The sequence below is a fragment of the Trachypithecus francoisi genome, unplaced genomic scaffold, assembly GCF_009764315.1.
Source record: "Trachypithecus francoisi isolate TF-2019V2 unplaced genomic scaffold, Tfra_2.0 Lachesis_group12, whole genome shotgun sequence".
NCBI classification, from domain to species: domain Eukaryota; kingdom Metazoa; phylum Chordata; class Mammalia; order Primates; family Cercopithecidae; genus Trachypithecus; species Trachypithecus francoisi.
The window spans coordinates 12880829-12899427 of NW_022681457.1; the positions used below are offsets into that span (position 1 = coordinate 12880829).

The 18599-nt window shown below is 46.5% G+C and overlaps 1 protein-coding gene across 2 annotated transcripts; it reads left to right on the top strand.

Annotated features, from left to right (window-relative positions):
* The first annotated feature begins 3970 nt into the window (after positions 1-3970).
* ZNF530 (zinc finger protein 530) lies at positions 3971-13580 on the top strand. 2 transcript variants are annotated; one of them, XM_033224645.1, is made up of 3 exons: positions 3971-4219; positions 8625-8754; positions 11007-13580. In XM_033224645.1, exons 1-3 carry the CDS (start codon positions 4190-4192, stop codon positions 12641-12643), a joined length of 1797 nt encoding a protein of 598 aa, XP_033080536.1. In that variant the 5' UTR covers positions 3971-4189; the 3' UTR covers positions 12644-13580. The 2 variants fall into 2 exon arrangements, with proteins under 2 accessions (XP_033080536.1, XP_033080537.1); XM_033224646.1 differs by having other exon boundaries at positions 3978-4219; positions 8628-8754; positions 11007-12796.
* The last annotated feature ends 5019 nt before the right edge of the window (positions 13581-18599 follow it).

Below are 18599 nucleotides of genomic sequence, written 5' to 3' on the forward strand. Positions count from 1 at the left end.
AAATCTCATCTTGAATTGTAACTCCCACATGTCACGGGAGGAACCCAGTGGGAGGTGATTGAATTATAGGAGTGGGTTTTTCCCCTGCTGTTCTCATGACAGTAAATTAGTCTCACGAGATCTGATGGCTTTAAAAACAGGAGTTTACCTGCACAAGCTTATTCTCTTCGCCTGCTGCCATCCACCTAGGATATGACTTGCTCCTTGCCTTCTTCATTAATTGTGAAGCTTCCCCAGCCATGTGAAACTGAGTTCTCCATTAAACCTCTTTCCTTTGTAAATTGCCCAGTCTTGGGTATGTCTTTTTCAGCAGCACAAAAATGGACTCTTAAAGGATCCAAACTAAAAGGACTACATATTGTGATGTGAACTACATGACATTCCAGAAAAAGCAAAACTATGGAGACAGTAAAAAGTGAGTGGTTGCCAGGGGCTTGGGCTAAGGGAGGAAGGGATGAACAGGTGGAGCACGGAGGACTTTTAGGGCAGTGAAACTACTCTGTGATACTACCATGGTGTGTACAAGTCACTATACACTTGTTAAAACCCATATAACGTCCAGCTAGAGTAAATCCTAATGTAAACTATAGATTTGGGATGATAACAACATGCCAATGTGCCATAAATTGTAACAAATATGCTATTCTAGTGGGGAATGTTTATAGTGCAGAGGCTGTACATGCGTAGGGGCAAGGGGTATGTGGAAGCTCTGTACATGCGTAGGGGCAAGGGATATGTGGAAGCTCAATTTTCCTATGAACCAAAACTGCTCTAAAAAATTATCTATTAAAACTTTACCAGCCTGAGCAACATGGTGAGACCCTGTCCCTACAAAAAATCAAAAAATTATCGGGGCATAGTGGTACAGGTGCACACCTGTGTTTCCAACTACTCTGGAGGCTGACGTGGGAGGATTGCCTGAGCCCAGGAATTCAAAGCTACAGTGAGCTCAGATTGTGTCACTGCACTCCAGCCTGGATGACAGAGTGAGACTCTGTTTAAAAAAAAAAAAAAATTAAAATTAACTAATTTGTAAGTCAGTTTAAAATATTTATTTAGCAATGTTTGTGCTGTGTATGTATTTGTATAACTCAAGGGAGATTCATTTTAACAAATTGAATTTGGTAAGCCAGTTATTTCCATGAGCAGCCTAGTTAATTTATCTACTTAAACAACAAAAACAAGTAGATATACAGATTTTCTGGCACTTTTCAAGCTTAATATTTCCATATTTTGACTATTAGCCTAAGAAATTGCCATAAGAGCTGTGTGTACCTGTAGCCCCAGCTACTTGGGAGGCTGAGGCGGGAGGATCACTTGAGACCAGGAGTTTTAAACCAGCCTGGGCAACATATCAAGAACCCTGTCTGTAAAAAAAAAAAAAAAAAAAATCTTTTTTTTTTTTTTTTTTTTTTTTTTTTTTGAGGCGGAGTCTCGCTCTGTCGCCCAGGCTGGAGTGCAGTGGCCGGATCTCAGCTCACTGCAAGCTCCGCCTCCCGGGTTTATGCCATTCTCCTGCCTCAGCCTCCCGAGTAGCTGGGACTACAGGCGCCCGCCATGTCGCCCGGCTAGTTTTTGTATTTTTAGTAGAGACGGGGTTTCACAGTGTTCGCCAGGATGGTCTCGATCTCCTGACCTTGTGATCCGCCCGTCTCGGCCTCCCAAAGTGCTGGGATTACAGGCTTGAGCCACCGCGCCCGGCAAAAAAAAAAAATCTTTTAAAAATTAGCTGGGAAAAAATCTTCTTAAAACTAGCTGGGCACAGTAGTGAGTGCCTGCAATCCCATACACTCAGGAGGCTGATACAGAAATGTCACTGGAGCCCCAGAGTTTGAGGCTGCAGTAATCTATGATCCTGCCACTGCACTCCAGCCTGGGCAACAGAGCAAGACTCTTCCTCAAAAAAAAAAAAAAAAAATTACCATTAGACACTCAAATATGCAGACAAAATGAGTCCTTTGTGGGGTCACTTAGAAGAGCTCCCCACTTACCTTTCTATATGAAATCATGCTGGAGCCAGACCTTCTCCCTTTCTTTTCAGACAGGACTTCAATTCAGCAACTGAAAAGCTATCTGCTCTACATGTCTTCAGGGTAAACTTTTTCCAGAGTCAAGCCAAATGTACTCACAGACTTATGTATGAGTGCACTAAAAAAAGCAAAGTAAATCTATGTTCAGTTCAATTAATTATGTTCAATATTCTTTTTTTTTTTCCTGAGATGGAGACTCGCTCTGTCACCAGGCTGGAGTGCAGTGGCGTGATCTCGGCTCACTGCAACCTCCACGTCCTGAGTTCAAGCGATTCTCCTGCCTCAGTCTCCCAAGTAGCTGGGACTACAGGCGTGTGCCACCACACCCAGCTAATTTTTGTATTTTTAGTAGAGATGGGGCTTCACCATGTTGGCCAGGCTGGTCTTGATCTCTTGACCTCGTGATCAGCCTGCCTCGCCCTCCTAAAGTGCTGGGATTACAGGCATGAGCCACCACGCCCGGCCTAGTCATAAGATCATTAATAGTTGTGACGTTTAATGTTTTGTGCCAACTTGCCTGCATTAGGGGCTACCGAAATAGTTGGGAAAACCTTAGTATAGGATGTGTCTGTGAGAATGTTTATGGAAGATATTAGCATTTGAGTCTGTAGACAACGTAAAGGAGATCTGGCCTCATCAGTGTTGGGGGGCAACATCCAATGCTTTGAGAGCCAAAATAGAACAAAAAGGCAGAGAAAGAGCAAGTTACTCTCTTGTCCTGGGTCATCCACCTTCTTCTGCTTTCCAACATTAAGGTTCTTGGATCTTGGGCCTTTGGACTCTGGAACATACAAAAATGACCCTCACCCAGTTCTCAGGCCTTCAGCCTCCAACTGGGAATTTCACCATAGGCTCCCTTGGTTTTCAGGCCTTCAGATGCAGACTGAATACCACCCAACATCGTGATTTACCAGGTTGCAAAAGGCATATCCTGGGACTTCTTAGTCTCCATAACTGGTGAGCCAATTCTCATAATAAATCCCCTCTGGTACATCTATGTACCCTATTGGTTCTGTGTTTCTCTGGAGAATCCTGACTAACACAATGGCTTTCAGTAATTTTCATTTCACAACTGTTTTTCTGAGATAATCTCAACTCCCCTTGCAGGCACTGTCCCTGCAGTAACAGTATCAATGATCAAAATTTTGCATCAAAGAGATAAAAGCTAGGTGTCCCTAACCTTTACTCTGGCATTCTGGTGTCCCCTTTGCACAAGTGCTCTGACTGTGAACACTACAGACACTGTTCGACTTTAAAATGACATATGCTAAGTGGCTCTTCTGTTTAGAAAGTTGCTACAATCCTAAAAGAAGCATATCTAAGAATATGGAGGAAGAAATATTATATGAATAAAACACTGTTCCTTACAGGGTTAGACACACTTACTGATTACACAGGCAGGAGAGGCATTTTCTGTGAGAACCAGAAACAGAATTCCACTTTCGTCCTCCTGCTTCGGTGCAATCTAACGGATGTTTTATCATTCCTATCGTGGCTCTATGTAAACTCTATTTCCCTCATTCCTTACTGAGCATAATGTAACTCACAAAGCTGACTCTAACTTTCTACTCTACATAAATGTGTGGAGAAAGAAGGTAATGTTTACTAGGTTCTCACCATGGATAGAGGCATTTTGTATCTGAATGATTCTAACTACCTAGGTGACTAGTTGTACACAATACTCTCCAAAAATCTCTTTAAAAAGCAGCGAAGCTCCTCCCTGGTCCAAGGAGGCTGGAGACACCACCTCTCAGGCTTCCCCTCCACTTTTCTCCATAGCACGGGGCCATTCCTCCCTGAGGTCCAGGAGAAGAGCAGCCTCTGCCAGCCCAGGAAGCGGTGAGAACTACATTACCCCGAGGCCCGTGCGCCAGGCACTTGCCGTGGAGCCAATGAGGCCCAGGAGAGGGACTTTTCCGCTCTGTCCAACTTGTCTGGGCGGGACTTCCGGCGTCCTCCCAGTGGCGGGCACTTTGGCTTGTGTCAGTTCCATCCGCGGGTGCCGGATCTGGACCCGGTGCTGGCAGCGAGAAGGCGTGAGGAGAGTGGTTTTCCCAGCTGCACAGCCGGGGCCTGACGGTCGCCGGCGGTGGTGATTGCTTTGCTCGTGTCCGCGCCCGGATCGTCCACCGCTCCCGGCCCGCTGTGCCCAGAGTCCGATGGCGTCGGCCATGAGGGCCCCGACCCTGGTGAGCGCTGCGTCCTCCCGGCCTCCTCCGCCCTCCCCACCCGAAACTGAGGGGCACGTGAAGGGTTTTCTGCAGCCGGACCACATTGTCCAGCACAGTGAGGCTCTGGTGATGGGTCTCGTTTCTGGTAGTGTAGCAGGGAGCGGGAGAGCGACGGCTTGGAGCTGCGCCTGAGCCAGGAGGCTGGGGAGACCCAGGCCGGCCTCACGCGTGCAGGGAGCAGAGGGTGGGGCAGCGCCACGCTGCATTGGCCCCACTGAGTTTCGCCAGCACACTGAGGGCCACAGCGCGTAGGACAGAAGAGGGCCATGGCTCAGTCACCCTTCTAAAAGTTTCACAAAAGCTGTTCAGAGGAACTCACTGGAAGGGCAGTGATGATAGCAGGCATGGAGGGACCTAGTCTTTTTACGAGGTCACAAAGCTGATAAAAGTCAGCACCAAGGACTGACACCCAGATATAAAGCAGTCATCCCAGGACACCTGGCTCTGGTGTTACACATTGGAACTAGAAGCCCATGGAGCCGCAATGTGGTCACCTGCCTCTCAGAACGTATCTCTTCCCACAGATTGCCACTAATACTTATAGGTCTGTAAGAAGAACTTACAGACACTACTAGGGTGAGTGGAGGAAATCCAGAACCTCACTGATTCCAGCAATGGGATCTCTGGGACTGGGACTGTGGTGACCTGGGATTCTTTACTTACCGCTTTTCCAGGCTTTGAGCCTAGGGACTCTGAGCAAAATATGCCCAGGGTGGGTATTCTATGAGGTGGTACCTGTTGCTGGCAAATAATAGAATGAATGTGGAAGTTTGTCCCAGAGATAAGTACAGGTGTTTGGAGCTGCTTGGAGTGAGGCTGAGCTGGTTAAGAGAACTTCAAGTCTCATTTCCTTCTCATGGGAACAGAGAGCAGAGGTACAGGAGCTGGAAACTAAATGACTGTCTCGGATGTCTTTGTTCTGGAGATGATGGCAGCAATGAAGATTTGGAGCAGAAGAGGGAAGTGATCTTCCCCAGGCCTCATGAGGCTCCTGTGGCTGAGCACAGACAAGAGACTGTGGGTTTAAGGGAGTTGGTAGCAATACCAAAGAGGAAAGAGGAGACTAATGCAATAGTCCAGGCGAGTATAGATGATGTGGGCCAGAGTAGTGGCCACAGTGTGGTAGAAATGGTTGAATTTTGGATTGTAAGTCAGCTCTGATTTTCTGATACCGGGACTGAGAGATAAGAAGGGATGATTCAGGGCGTTTTGGGTTTAGCAGCTGGAAGCATAGACGCTCCATCTACTGGGAGAGCCAAGTAGATAGTAGGATTATTTTTCACTCAAGATATCAGGATTGTGTTTTGTCCATGTTAAAAATATGAAATGTTTTAGAGAATAAGTAAGTAGCTGTATCAAGTGGCTAGGTGGACACACAGGTCTTGAACTCTGAGGAGGGGTGCAGGATAGAAACTTCTACAAAGAGTGGAGGATAGTATTGAACTAGGATAGAGCCCTATGTCTGTTAGGCCATTTACATTACTATAAAGAAATACCTAAGGCTGGGTAGTTTATAAAGAAACAAGGTTTATTACAGCTTATAGTTCTGCAGGCTGTACAGGAAGCTTAGTGCTAGTGTCCACTTCTGGTGAGAGCCTCAGGAAGCTTCCATTCATTGCAAAAGGCAAAAAGGGAGCCAGCAAGACAGAAGGGAGGCACCAGTCTCTTTTTAGCGACCAGGTCTCATATGAACTTATTACTGTGTGGAGGATACTATGCCATTCATGAGGGATCCACCTCCATGACCCAGATAACATCCCACTAGGCCCCACTTCCAACATTGGGGATCACATTTCCAGGTGAGATTTGAAGGGGACAAATATCCAGGCTGTATCACTGTCTTACCTTGGGTTGATAATGAAATAGCCTATATTGGTGGCTTAAACAGCAAAAATGTGTTTCTCACAGTTCTTCAGGCTAGGAAATTCTACATCAGGGTGCCTATAGATTCACTTATTTGTGATGGGCTGCTTCTTGGCTTGCAGTGGCTGCCTTCTTGCACTGTCCTCACATGGCCTTTCCTGGGAGGGAATATGTGAAGAAAGCAAGGAATCTCTTTCTATTCTTACAAAAGCATTAATTCCATCATGAGGGCTCTTTTGACCTGATCTAAATCTAATTACCACCCAAAGATTCCATCTCCAAATACTATCACACTATATTATGCTTCATTGTGTTTAGTGCTTCAACGTAAGCATTTTGTGGGTGGGCATGGGGCAGAAACATTGAGCCCATAACATCATAGATCCCATTGAGTAGTGGGATTCCTGGTCATGATGATAATATTAATAGCAGGCCAGGAAAGGGAGGCGTGGGAGCCACAAGAGGGTACCATACTTGGGTATCTGGATGGATGTGTGGAAATCACAAACACAGGTTATAGAGGGAAGTGGGCCTAGGAATAATATATAGAGAGGATACCAGGCAGGTGGCAAGGTTTATGAAGGATGAGTGAACATAAGATGGATGTGGAGGCTGCATTAGTCCGTTTTCATGCTACTGATAAAGACATACCTGATACTGGGAAGAAAAAGAGGTTTAATGGACTTACAGTTCCACATGGCTAGGGAGGCCTCACAATCATGGTGGAAAGCAAGGAGGAGCAAGTCACATCTTACATGATGGCAGCAGGCAAAAAGGAGTTTGTGCAGGGGAACTCCTCTTTTTAAAACCATCAGTTTTTTTGTTTGTTTGTTTGTTTTTTGAGATGGAGTCTTGCTCTGTTCCCAGGCTGAAGGGCAGTGGTGAGATCTCAGCTCCCTACAGCCTCCATGTCCTGGACTCAAGGAATTCTCCTGTCTCAGCCTCCCAAGTAGCTGGGATTACAGGTGTGCGCCACCACACCCAGCTAATTTTCATATTTTTAGTAGAGATGGGGTTTCGCCACATTGGCCAGGCTGGTCTCAAACTCCTGACCTCAAGTGATCCGCCTGCCTTGGCCTCCCAAAGTTCTGGGATTAGAGGCGTGAGCCACTGCGACCGGCCTTAAAACCATCAGTTTTTGTGAGACTTATTCACTATTGTGAGAACAGCACAAGAAAGACCCGCCCCCATGATTCAGTTAACTCCTACTGGATCCCTCCCATGACACATAAGAATTGTGGGAGTTATAATTCAAGATGAGGTTTGGGTGGAGACACAGCCAAACCATATTAGAGGCCTAGTGGGATTTCAGACAAGATGAGGCTGAAGCCAGACCTAATGCTTTACGGCTCTATGGCCTCACCAGGATCTTATGACTGCTCCTATGCCTACGGAGTTTCATGCAGACTGGTGGATAAGTTTAGGGGCAGAAGTAGTCATCTGGGAGCATCACTTAACCTTGGGTGGAGGGCCACTGGAATGAAGGGTAGCAAGAGAGGAAGGCAGTTACTGTTTAGTGCAATACAAGTTGGAAAGGGTCATGTGTGTCTGACATATGTATGTGGTTCTGGGTAGCTGAGGTTGATGAAAAGAATAGACTCAGGTAGGGAGGGCTTCAGAGCAGGATATGGGGCTACCTGTGGCAGTAGGGACCATCAGAGGTCTGGGTAGTCCTGAAACTTGTTTGAATTTGCAAGCACTTTCTAGATATCTTGTGCTGAGTAACATATAGGAAGGCAGGAGAGATGCCTGTGTTATGGGATGGGGGTGGAGGTGGCTGAGGGAGTGAGTTGGTTGGGAGAGGTGTGGTGGAAAGAGTGATGCACATATGAAGGGGGAGTGTGAGCTTTTGTTTCATGAGTCTGGACATGGAGGATATGAGAGCGGAATGTGAACCCAGGCCTTCAGTTGTGTTTGGGAGCCATGGTCTGAGGGATTCCAGGAGAATTTATAGACACGAGAATGTGGTTTCTATCTGTCCACCTGCCTGTTGTTGCTGTGGGAGAACACAGTGACCAATGGGACCATGAGGAGAGAGTGGGCATCAGTGGCATCAGGGCCTGTTGTATTTCCTGAGGTGGGGAGATGGGGAGGAGGGTGAGCCAGGGATGGACGTGTGGGGGAATCAACGTGTGGAGGATGGACATATTCCCTGAGGTGGGGAGATGGGGAGGAGGGTGAGCCAGGGATGGACGTGGGGAGAATCAACATGTGGAGGATGGACATATTCCCTGAGGTGGGGAGATGGGGAGGAGGGTGAGCCAGGGATGGACGTGTGGGGGAATCAACGTGTGGAGGATGGACATATTCCCTGAGGTGGGGAGATGGGGAGGAGGGTGAGCCAGGGATGGACGTGTGGGGGAATCAACGTGTGGAGGATGGACATATTCCCTGAGGTGGGGAGATGGGGAGGAGGGTGAGCCAGGGATGGACGTGTGGGAGAATCAACTTGGGGTCCTAGGAAAGATGCTGATCATGGAATGAACTGTCCTCATCATAGCAGGGTTTTGTAGCCTTTGAGGATGTGGCCATTTACTTCTCCCAGGAGGAGTGGGAGCTCCTTGATGAGACGCAGAGGCTCCTGTACCACGATGTGATGCTGGAGAACTTTGCAATTATGGCATCCCTAGGTAAGGCCCTCCTATTCCTCCCAGTGTCCTTTGTGGGTCTCTCCTTTTCCCCTGTCCCTGAGGCAGCTCTGTCCTTTCTTCAGTTAGACTGTGAGCTCTACAGAGCTTCCCACTTTCTTGGCGTATGTATTCTGGGGGACACCGCCAAGCAAGGCACTCTCAAGACTATCCTAACACCTGTTGCCTCTAGGCATGCAGTGAAGGGTCTGGGAGACAGGATCATTCTTTCAACCTAAAGGATTTGTCCTTGCCTTCTCCATGACGGGATGGCTTTGTCCACTTCTAGGATGCTGTTTGCTCCGTGTTCTGCCTTTTGCTTCTAACTAAAATCTCAAGCTGCCTGTTTCAGTAATTGCAGGCATCATGATGGTAACTACTAATTGCTCCATAGGCTTTTCATAAAGATCTACCTAAAAGATTTTCTTTTTTTTTTTTTTTTTTGTGAGACGGAGACTCTGTCGCCGGGCTGGAGTGCAGTGGCCGGATCTCAGCTCACTGCAAGCTCCGCCTCCCGGTTCACGCCATTCTCCTGCCTCAGCCTCCGAGTAGCTGGGACTACAGGCGCCCGCCACCTCGCCCGGCTAATTTTTTGTATTTTTAGTAGAGACGGGGTTTCACCGTGTTAGCCAGGATGGTCTCGATCTCCTGACCTCGTGATCCACCCGTCTCGGCCTCCCAAAGTGCTGGGATTACAGGCTTGAGCCACCGCGCCCGGCCTAGATTTTCTTGTAACATTATTTTTCTTTTTTTTTTTTTTTTTTTTTTTTTGAGACGGAGTCTCGCTCTGTAGCCCGGGCTGGAGTGCAGTGGCCGGATCTCAGCTCACTGCAAGCTCCGCCTCCCGGGTTTACGCCATTCTCCTGCCTCAGCCTCCCGAGTAACTGGGACTACAGGCGCCTGCCACCTCGCCCGGCTAGTATTTTTTTTTGTATTTTTTTAGTAGAGACGGGGTTTCACCGTGTTAGCCAGGATGGTCTCGATCTCCTGACCTCGTGATCCACCCGTCTCGGCCTCCCAAAGTGCTGGGATTACAGGCTTGAGCCACCGCGCCCGGCCGTAACATTATTTTTCACTGCTGTAGTTTGTCATGTGCTGAGTTGCTCTGTCCCAGTGCTGGCTGTGCACCTCTCTGGTCTACCCTTTAGGGCTTGCATCTTACAGGCCCAGTATAGTTGCCCAACTGGGATTGGGGGATGGCTCTGGTTGCTTTTACGGGGTGCAAATAGCAAGATACTCTCAGAGGAAGCCTGGCGGCCCTGATGAGTGACAACTAAGGGAGGGCAAGACGCTAGGGCTGTTTCTAATCACACCATAAACCTGTCCTGAGTTCTCAGTGATTGGGTGCCAATTCCATAGGACATACATCGTTTCTTTTTTTTTCTTTTCTTTTTTTTTTTTTTTTTTTTTGAGACAGAGTCTCACTCTGTTGCTCGGGGTGGCGTGCAGTGGTGTTATCTCTGCTCACCGCAAGCTCTGCCTCCCGGGTTCACGCCATTCTCCTGCCTCAGACCCCCAAGTAACTGGGACTACAGGCACCCGCCACCACACCCGGCTATTTTTTTGTGTTTTCAGTAAAGACTGGTTTCACCGTGTTAGCTGGGGTTTCACCATGTTAGCCAGGATGATCTAGATCTCCTGACCTCGTGATCCGCCCACCTCAGCCTCCCAAAGTGCTGGGATTACAGGCATGAGCCACAGCGCCTGGCCTTTTTTTTTCTTTTCTACACATGTTCTGATTTTTATTTCATCCATGACTTCCAGCCCTTAGCTGCTCCCAATTTTTGGCCTCCACGTGTTACCTGTTCCTTTCCAGTGCAACTTCTAGAGTGTTCTTTAACACTTACCCACATGTAATATGTTGTCAGATGTGCACATGTTTTTAAATAGTCCTTCCACACCTAGTATTCAGTTCCCATGGGTTGCTCCTGGGCCTGGACACCAATAATCTTCTGTGCAGTATACCGAAGTCCTCTCTTCTCATAGGGGAGGAGGTCCTGATAAAAGCTTTTGGAAGAATAGTGAGTCAGAGACCCTACCTCTTCTCTCTGAGTTGTGCCCCAACTTTGTGTCTTTCATCTCATAAGGCCTTCCTTGTTTTCTGTGACTTGTGGAGCCTTTTTTCCCCAAATTGCCACCAGCTCTCATATCCTAAGAACATTTTCTTAGACTCATTCTTTGTCTGACACACATTTTTGATGTAACTTCTCACACCATAGTGAACCTGCATTTTCTCAGCATTTCTCTTCTTTCAGGTTGTTGGTGTGGAGCAGAAGATGAGGGGGCACCTTCTGCAGAGAGCATTTCTGTGGCAGAACTGTCACAGGGCAGGACTCCAAAGGCAGATACATCCACCGATAAGAGTCACCCCTGTGAGATTTGTACCCCAGTCCTGAGAGACGTTTTACGAATGATTGAGCTCAAAGCCTCACCCCATGGACAGAAATTGTACTTGGGTGGGGCATCAGATTTCTGGATGAGTTCAAACCTTCACCAGCTCCAGAAACTTGATAATGGAGAGAAGCTCTTTGAAATGGATGGGGACCAGGCCTCATTTATGATGAACTGCAGGTTCCACGTGTCAGGAAAACCCTTCATGTTTGGGGAAGTTGGGAGGGACTTTTCAGCTACCTCAGGACTTCTCCAGCTTCAGGTGACTCCCAGCAGTGAGAGACCACACAGCAGGATTCGACACTTCAGAGTTCCCACTGGACAAAAGCCTCTCAAATACACTGAATCCAGGAAATCTTTTAGAGAGAACTCTGTATTCATTCAACAACAAAGAGCTGACTCTGGAGAAAGGCCTTACAAGTGCAGTGAATGTGGGAAATCCTTTAGTCAAAGTTCTGGCTTTCTTCGACACAGAAAAGCACACAATAGAACAAGGACTCATGAATGTAGTGAATGTGGGAAATCATTTAGTCGCAAAAGTCACCTAACTCAACACCAAAGAGTTCACACTGGAGAAAGGCCTTATGACTGCAGTGAATGTGGCAAATCCTTTCGCCAGATATCTGTCCTCATTCAACATCAACGAGTTCACACTGGAGAAAGGCCTTATGAGTGCAGTGAATGTGGGAAATCTTTTAGCCACAGCACTAACCTCTATCGTCACAGGAGTGCTCACACTAGCACAAGGCCTTATGAGTGCAGTGAATGTGGAAAATCCTTTAGCCATAGCACTAACCTCTTGAGACACTGGAGAATTCACACTGGAGCAAGGCCTTATGAGTGTAGTGAATGTGGGAAATCATTTAGTTGCAATATCTACCTCATTCACCACCAAAGATTTCACACTGGAGAAAGGCCTTATGTGTGCAGTGAATGTGGGAAATCATTTGGCCAGAAATCTGTCCTCATTCAACACCAAAGAGTTCACACTGGAGAAAGGCCTTATGAGTGCAGTGAATGTGGGAAAGATTTTAGCCAAAGCTCTGGCCTCTTTCGACACAAAAGAGCTCACACTAAAACAAAGCCTTATGAGTGCAGTGAATGTGAAACATCATTTAGTTGCAAAACTGACCTCGTTCGACACCAGTCAGTTCACACTGGAGAAAGGCCTTATGAGTGCAGTGTATGTGGGAAATCTTTTATCCGAAAAACCCACCTCATGCGACACCAGACTGTTCACACTAACGAAAGGCCTTATGAGTGTGATGAATGTGGGAAATCCTATAGCCAAAGCTCTGCCCTCCTTCAGCATAGGAGAGTTCACACTGGAGAAAGGCCTTATGAGTGCAGCGAATGTGGGAAATCTTTTACCCGCAAAAATCACCTCATTCAACACAAGACAGTTCACACTGGAGAAAGACCTTATGAATGCAGTGAATGTGGGAAATCCTTTAGCCAAAGCTCTGGCCTCTTAAGACACAGAAGAGTTCATGTGCAGTGAATGTGGGAAATTATTTTGTCACTTTTTTTTTCTTTTTTTTTGAGTTGGAATTTTGCTCTTGTCACCCTGGCTGGAGTGCAATGGTGCAATCTGGGCTCACTGCAACCCCCGCCTCCTGGGATCAGGTAATTCTCCTGCCACAGCCTCCTGAGTACCTGAGATTACAGGTACCTGCCGCCATGCCCAGCTAATTTTTGTGTTTTTAGTAGAAACAAGGTTTCACCATATTGGTCGGGCTGGTCTTGAACTCCTGACCTCAGGTGATCCACATGCTTTGGCCTCCCGAAGTGCTGAGATTATAGGTGTGAGCCACCATGCCCAGCTTGTGTTGTCACATTTAACACAAGATTTCCCAAAGAAGAAAGGCCTTCTATATGCTGTGAATTTGTGTGTTGTTTGTTTGTTTGTTTTAACTTGGTATGATGGCACTGGAGGCTAGCCTTTGAGAAGAGCCTTCTCCTGATGTGACTCATGTATCCAAACATCTATGGATTCCCCATAAATTTGAGGTATGTGGGAAGCATGTGTAGCTATGTTGTACTCTCTAAACCTGCCCAGGGACCTTACCAGATTCATATCACTGCCAGTTTCTGTGGCTGAAGCCTTTTCATCTCTACCCACTGGGAGACCCACAGAGTGTGCATCAGTCACCACCCCAACATGCTCAGGGAGGCAGACCTCTTCCATTAGTTGGAGGAAAGTATGAGTAGTCTAAGCTCTTAGGGGGATTTCTCATTTCCTCCTCTGGCTACATAGTGCATTGTTGGCCCCAGGACCTGACCTGAATTCTGCTGGCAGCTTTCAGAGGACTGCCTTTTTTGAAGACATTGTCGATCTCAGGCCACGCTTATGATGAAGCGTTTTTTAGCTTCCACCACGTACCAGGAACTGCCTGTTAACTGGCTTGTGCAATGATAAAGGCCTTTTGTTTAAGTACCTTTTATCTTGTAAGTTGTATTAACTGTGGGGTAGTTTGGAGACATAATAGGACTCTGTCAGCTTAAAAGGGTATATAACATTTGTGGGGATTCAAATTTTGTTTGCCTCAGATGGGACAGTATGCTGACAGAATATAGCTTTTGCTCCATTTTTGGCCTATTTTGCGTTGTTACCAAGGCCTTCTAGGAGACACTGCAGGGCCTTCTGGTTCTGATTTTTGCCTGCATGTGGGCTCAGAGGTCATTCTGCAGAGGGGGCAGTTGTGACAACTTTCATTGTTTCTGGAGACAACACAAAGTTTTTCTTGTTGATTGAGGATAGTACATAATGCCCTGCAATGTTTAGAATCCCTTAATGAGGTCCTGTGAAGGAGCTGTGTCCCTTGAAACACAATTCAGTGAGCTAGTGTCCCTAGGTATAAAACTGTGGGGCTGGAGGGAAACATAATTGGTAAAGAAACGCTGGGTTGAATATTAGGGAATGGAGGAGACTGCAGCAAATTACATGGACTGTTCCTCATATAAAGTTTCATCCGGCCGGGCTCAGTGGTTCACACCTTTAATCCTAGCACTTTGGGAGGCCGAGGTGGGTGGATCACGAGGTCAGGAGTTCAAGACCACCCTGGCCAAGATGGTGAAACCCCATGTCTGCTAAAAATACAAAAATTAGCCGGGCATGATCGTGGGTGCCTGCAACCCCAGCTACTCGGGAGGCTGAGGCAGAGAGTTGCTTGAACTTGGGAGGCAGAGGTTGCAGTAAGCCGAGATCGCACCACTGCACTCCAGCCTAGGCAGCAGAGTGAGGCTCTGTCTCAAAAAAAAAAAAAAGATCTATTCAGGCCAGTCACAGTGGCCCACGCCTATAATCCCCACACTTTGGGAGGCCATGGCGTGCAGATCACTTGAGGTCAGGAGTCAGAGACCAGACTGGCCAACATGGTGAAACCCCATCTCTACTAAAAATACAAAAATTAGCCAGGTGCAGTTGTGCATGTCTATAATCCCAGCTGCTCGGAAAGCTGACACACCGAGAATAGCTTGAATCCAGAGGTGGAGGTTGCAGTGAGCTGAGACCACGCCACTGCACCCCAGCCTGGGTGATGGAGAGAGACTGTTTCAAAAAAAAAAAAAAAAAAAGACCAGACGTGATGGCTCACACCTGTAATCCCAGCACTTTAGGAGGCCGAGGCAGGTGGATCACCTGAGGTCAGGAGTTCGAGACCAGCCTGGTCAACATGGCGAAACTCTGTCTCTACTAAAAGTAAAAAGTTAGCTGGGTGTGGTGGTGGGCACCAGTAATCCCAGCTACTCAGGAGACTGAGGCAGGAGAATCTCTTGAACCTGGGAGGTGGAGGTTGCAGTGAGCCAAGATCACGCCATTGCACTTCAGCCTGGGCAACAATAGCGAAACTCCATCTCAAAAAAAAAAAAAAAAAAAATCCACAAATGTTCCAGTGACTATGACTGCAGGATCACTGTGTGCCTAAATCTCTAGAAATGTGTGTCTTGAAGCTCAAGTCATTATTAGAGACAACACGGTTTTATGGATTCCTGTAGCCTCTCTGGCCTGTTTACTTCAAGGCCATTGCTACATAGACAATAAAAAAATATGAAGTCGGCCGGGCGCGGTGGCTCAAGCCTGTAATCCCAGCACTTTGGGAGGCCGAGACGGGTGGATCACGAGGTCAGGAGATCGAGACCATCCTGGTCTACATGGTGAAACCCCGTCTCTACTAAAAAATACAAAAAAACTAGCCGGGCGAGATGGCAGGCGCCTGTAGTCCCAGCTACTCGGGAGGCTGAGGCAGGAGAAAAAAATGGCGTAAACCCGGGAGGCGGAGCTTGCAGTGAGCCGAGATCGCACCACTGCACTCCAGCCTGGGCAACAGAGCGAGACTCCGTCTCAAAAAAAAAAAAAAAAAAAAAAAATGAAGTCAAGAGAGATTCAGTTGTCCTTGGTCCGGCTTTTGTCATCCAGTAGCAATCCTCTTAATGCTGGTGGAAATGGCCTTCATTGCTCATCTGTATTTCCTGCCACTGAAGCAGGACTGCCTCTGCGTGGCCTGGGAGCTAGACGGTAGAGTCAATAGAGACTTAGTAAACCAGACTTTTTGAAATGTCAATGACTGAGATTGTTAATTGCATCCATTAAAAAAAATTATCAAGTTATAACTGATATGGAATAAATTGTACATATTTAAAGTATACAACTTAAGTTCTGACATAAGTGTAAACTCATGGAAGCATTATTGTAATCGTAAGAATGAGCATATCTCATCTGCATATTTTACTTTTGCTCTTTTATAATGCATTCCAGAATATGCAGGCAACTTTTGACATTCCTTTACAATTGATTGACTTGAATTTTCTGGAATTTTATTTTAGACATCATAAAGCATGTATTTTTGTGTGTGTGTGTGTGGTTTTATTTATAAAACTTCTCCTTAGGTAAGGGCCTGAGGTTAACTTTGGGGGTGACAGATATGTCCAACACCATTGATAGGGTGATGATTTCAAAAGGGTATATACGTGTGTGTGTGCGTGTGTGTATATATATCAAGACTTACTGTTACACTTTAAATATGTGCAGTATATTGCATGTTGATTACACCTCAATGAACCTATAAAAAGTTATTCCATTTAAAAATCTGGGCCTCCCACTTCTATTGGAAACTGGACAACTTGACAGCCTGCAGTGTTTTGAAACAGCATGGATTGGGTGTCTTGTTTCCAGCATATGTCCCATGTTCCCCAACACTGTTCCTCAGGAAACAGGGAGGAACAGCTATTCCTCAGCAAAAAGGTTCCTCAGCACCTGCTGAGTGACCATATTCCCTTAATGTCAGAAAAGTAACACGGTGACTGTTTTGGACAAAATTCTGAGCTTAAAACCTTGCCTGAATCAGTAGCCGCCAAATTCATTGTGCACATCTTATAATTTCCAAGAATGAACATATTAAGTGAATATTTTTATAATTGTGAAATGGTCTGTTCAGGGCCCTCATTCCTCAACCTTTTTTTTCAACCACCTTCTCATTAAGGAAGCATATGTATTAATCACGGTTTTTGTTTTTTGTATTATATGTCTTGACATCTTAAAATTTTTGCTGGTGTGGCCGGGCGCGGTGGCTCAAGCCTGTAATCCCAGCACTTTGGGAGGCCGAGACGGGCAGATCACGAGGTCAGGAGATCGAGACCATCCTGGCTAACATGGTGAAACCCTGTCTGTACTAAAGAATACAAAAAACTAGCCGGGCGAGGTGGCGGGCGCCTGTAGTCCCAGCTACTCGGGAGGCTGAGGCAGGAGAATGGCATAAACCCGGGAGGCAGAGCTTGCAGTGAGCTAAGATCCGGCCACTGCACTCCAGCCTGGGTGACAGAGCGAGACTCTGTCTCAAAAAAGAAAAAAAAAAATTCTTGCTGGTTACAGAAAGACTTACCCTACCAGAGGTAGCTAATTTCTAAAAATAGTAAACTATCTTGGGAGCAAGGCAAGCCAACCGCCCTCTTTATCTAACTCTTACTCACCAAACCAATACTTTCCCTGCACTAAATCATCCCAGCGTTACTGCCAGTGAGTTTGCAGCAGTCCGCAGCAATTTTGGTCCTTGCCTCCTCAGAAGAAAATTCAGCCAAGGAGGCAGAGGTTGGTTTAAGGCAGAAGAAGAGACCAAGGCAAATTTTTTTTAGCAGGAGTGAGAATTTATTAAAGTGTTTTAGAGTAGGAGGAAAGGAATCAAAGTACACTGGAAAGAGGGCCAAGTGGATTACTCGAGAGGTCAAGGGCCCCACTTGATCCTTGGCTTGGGACTTTATACATTTGCTCATTTCCCAGGCTCTCTATTCTCCTCCCTCGGGTAGGCTGTTGCTTGACTACTGCATGCACAGTGGTCTGCCAGCACTTGGGAGGGGCCGCATGCAGTAAACATGACTGTTTACTGAAGTCATACATATACTCATTTGGGGTGATTTTCCCTTATGAGTCAAGCACCCCCAGAGGAAGGTCAAATACCAGACAAATTTTACCATCTTGCCCCATTTTGTGCATGCTTGAAACCTTGTCAGGGATTGCGGTTCACTGGCTCCAGGTGTTTTCTATCTGTTGGAAAACTCTTTTCCCTCCTGGTACCAATCATGGCCACTTACCATCTCGGATAGTTTTATGCTCTTCTGTACTTCACCCAATGAGAGCTGGACATCTCAGGGCTCCCTCTCTCATTCTGTTTATTATCTCAGAGGAAAAGATTTATGGATTGCCCATCCTTAATGCCAAAATTGCTTGACATTCCTGGGGTCCCTCTCTCCTGCCCTACTCATATCTACCTACTCTAATACCAGGGTCAGGGTATGAGGCCACTAGAGACCACCCCTGTAAATCAAAGCCAACCAGAATTATTCAGACTAGCCAGTACTCAGCTGTTTGCTCTGATCTGCCTTCCCTTTCCCATGGAAAACACAATAAAGGATCTGGCCTAGGCGCTCCCCTAGCTCTTGCTTCTTCCTTTAGACTAAAACCTGTTCCTCCTGTGGCCCTGCATGGCCTACTGTACTTCTCATTTCTAGGGGAATTTTGAGTAACATTAACCTTTTATTTCAGTGGCATTGAGCTCTCCATGTCCTTTTCCAATAAAGACCCATCCACAAATCAGCCTCTCTTGGCTATGTAATATTACATATCATTCCAGCACTTCTCAGTGCCTTCACCTCTTTTCTCCATTATGCCTGCCACATTATAACACCCCATATAATTTAGCATTTTTTTCATATTTCCTCCTCTGTCTTTCCTGAGTACAGTGTAAGCTACTGGGGTCTGAATCTTGTTTTGTAAATGTCCCATGCAGTTAAGATAGTGTCTGAAATACAGTAGGTCTTTCTTGAACATTTGTTAGAACTATGAATAAGCATAATACTACAGCATCCCTGTTCACATTCTAGCAGCACTTTCTTTTTTTTTTTTTTTTTTTTTTTTTTTTTTTTTTTGAGACGGAGTCTCGCTCTCGCCCGGGGCTGGAGTGCAG

Bases quoted from the DNA above. Each gene is read 5' to 3' on its own strand.
- ZNF530 (XM_033224645.1), top strand. From the start codon at position 4,190: ATGGCGTCGGCCATGAGGGCCCCGACCCTG. The intron at 4,220-8,624 runs GTGAGCGCTGCG...TCCTCATCATAG, and splicing joins CCATGAGGGCCCCGACCCTG to CAGGGTTTTGTAGCCTTTGA. The intron at 8,755-11,006 runs GTAAGGCCCTCC...CTCTTCTTTCAG, and splicing joins TGCAATTATGGCATCCCTAG to GTTGTTGGTGTGGAGCAGAA.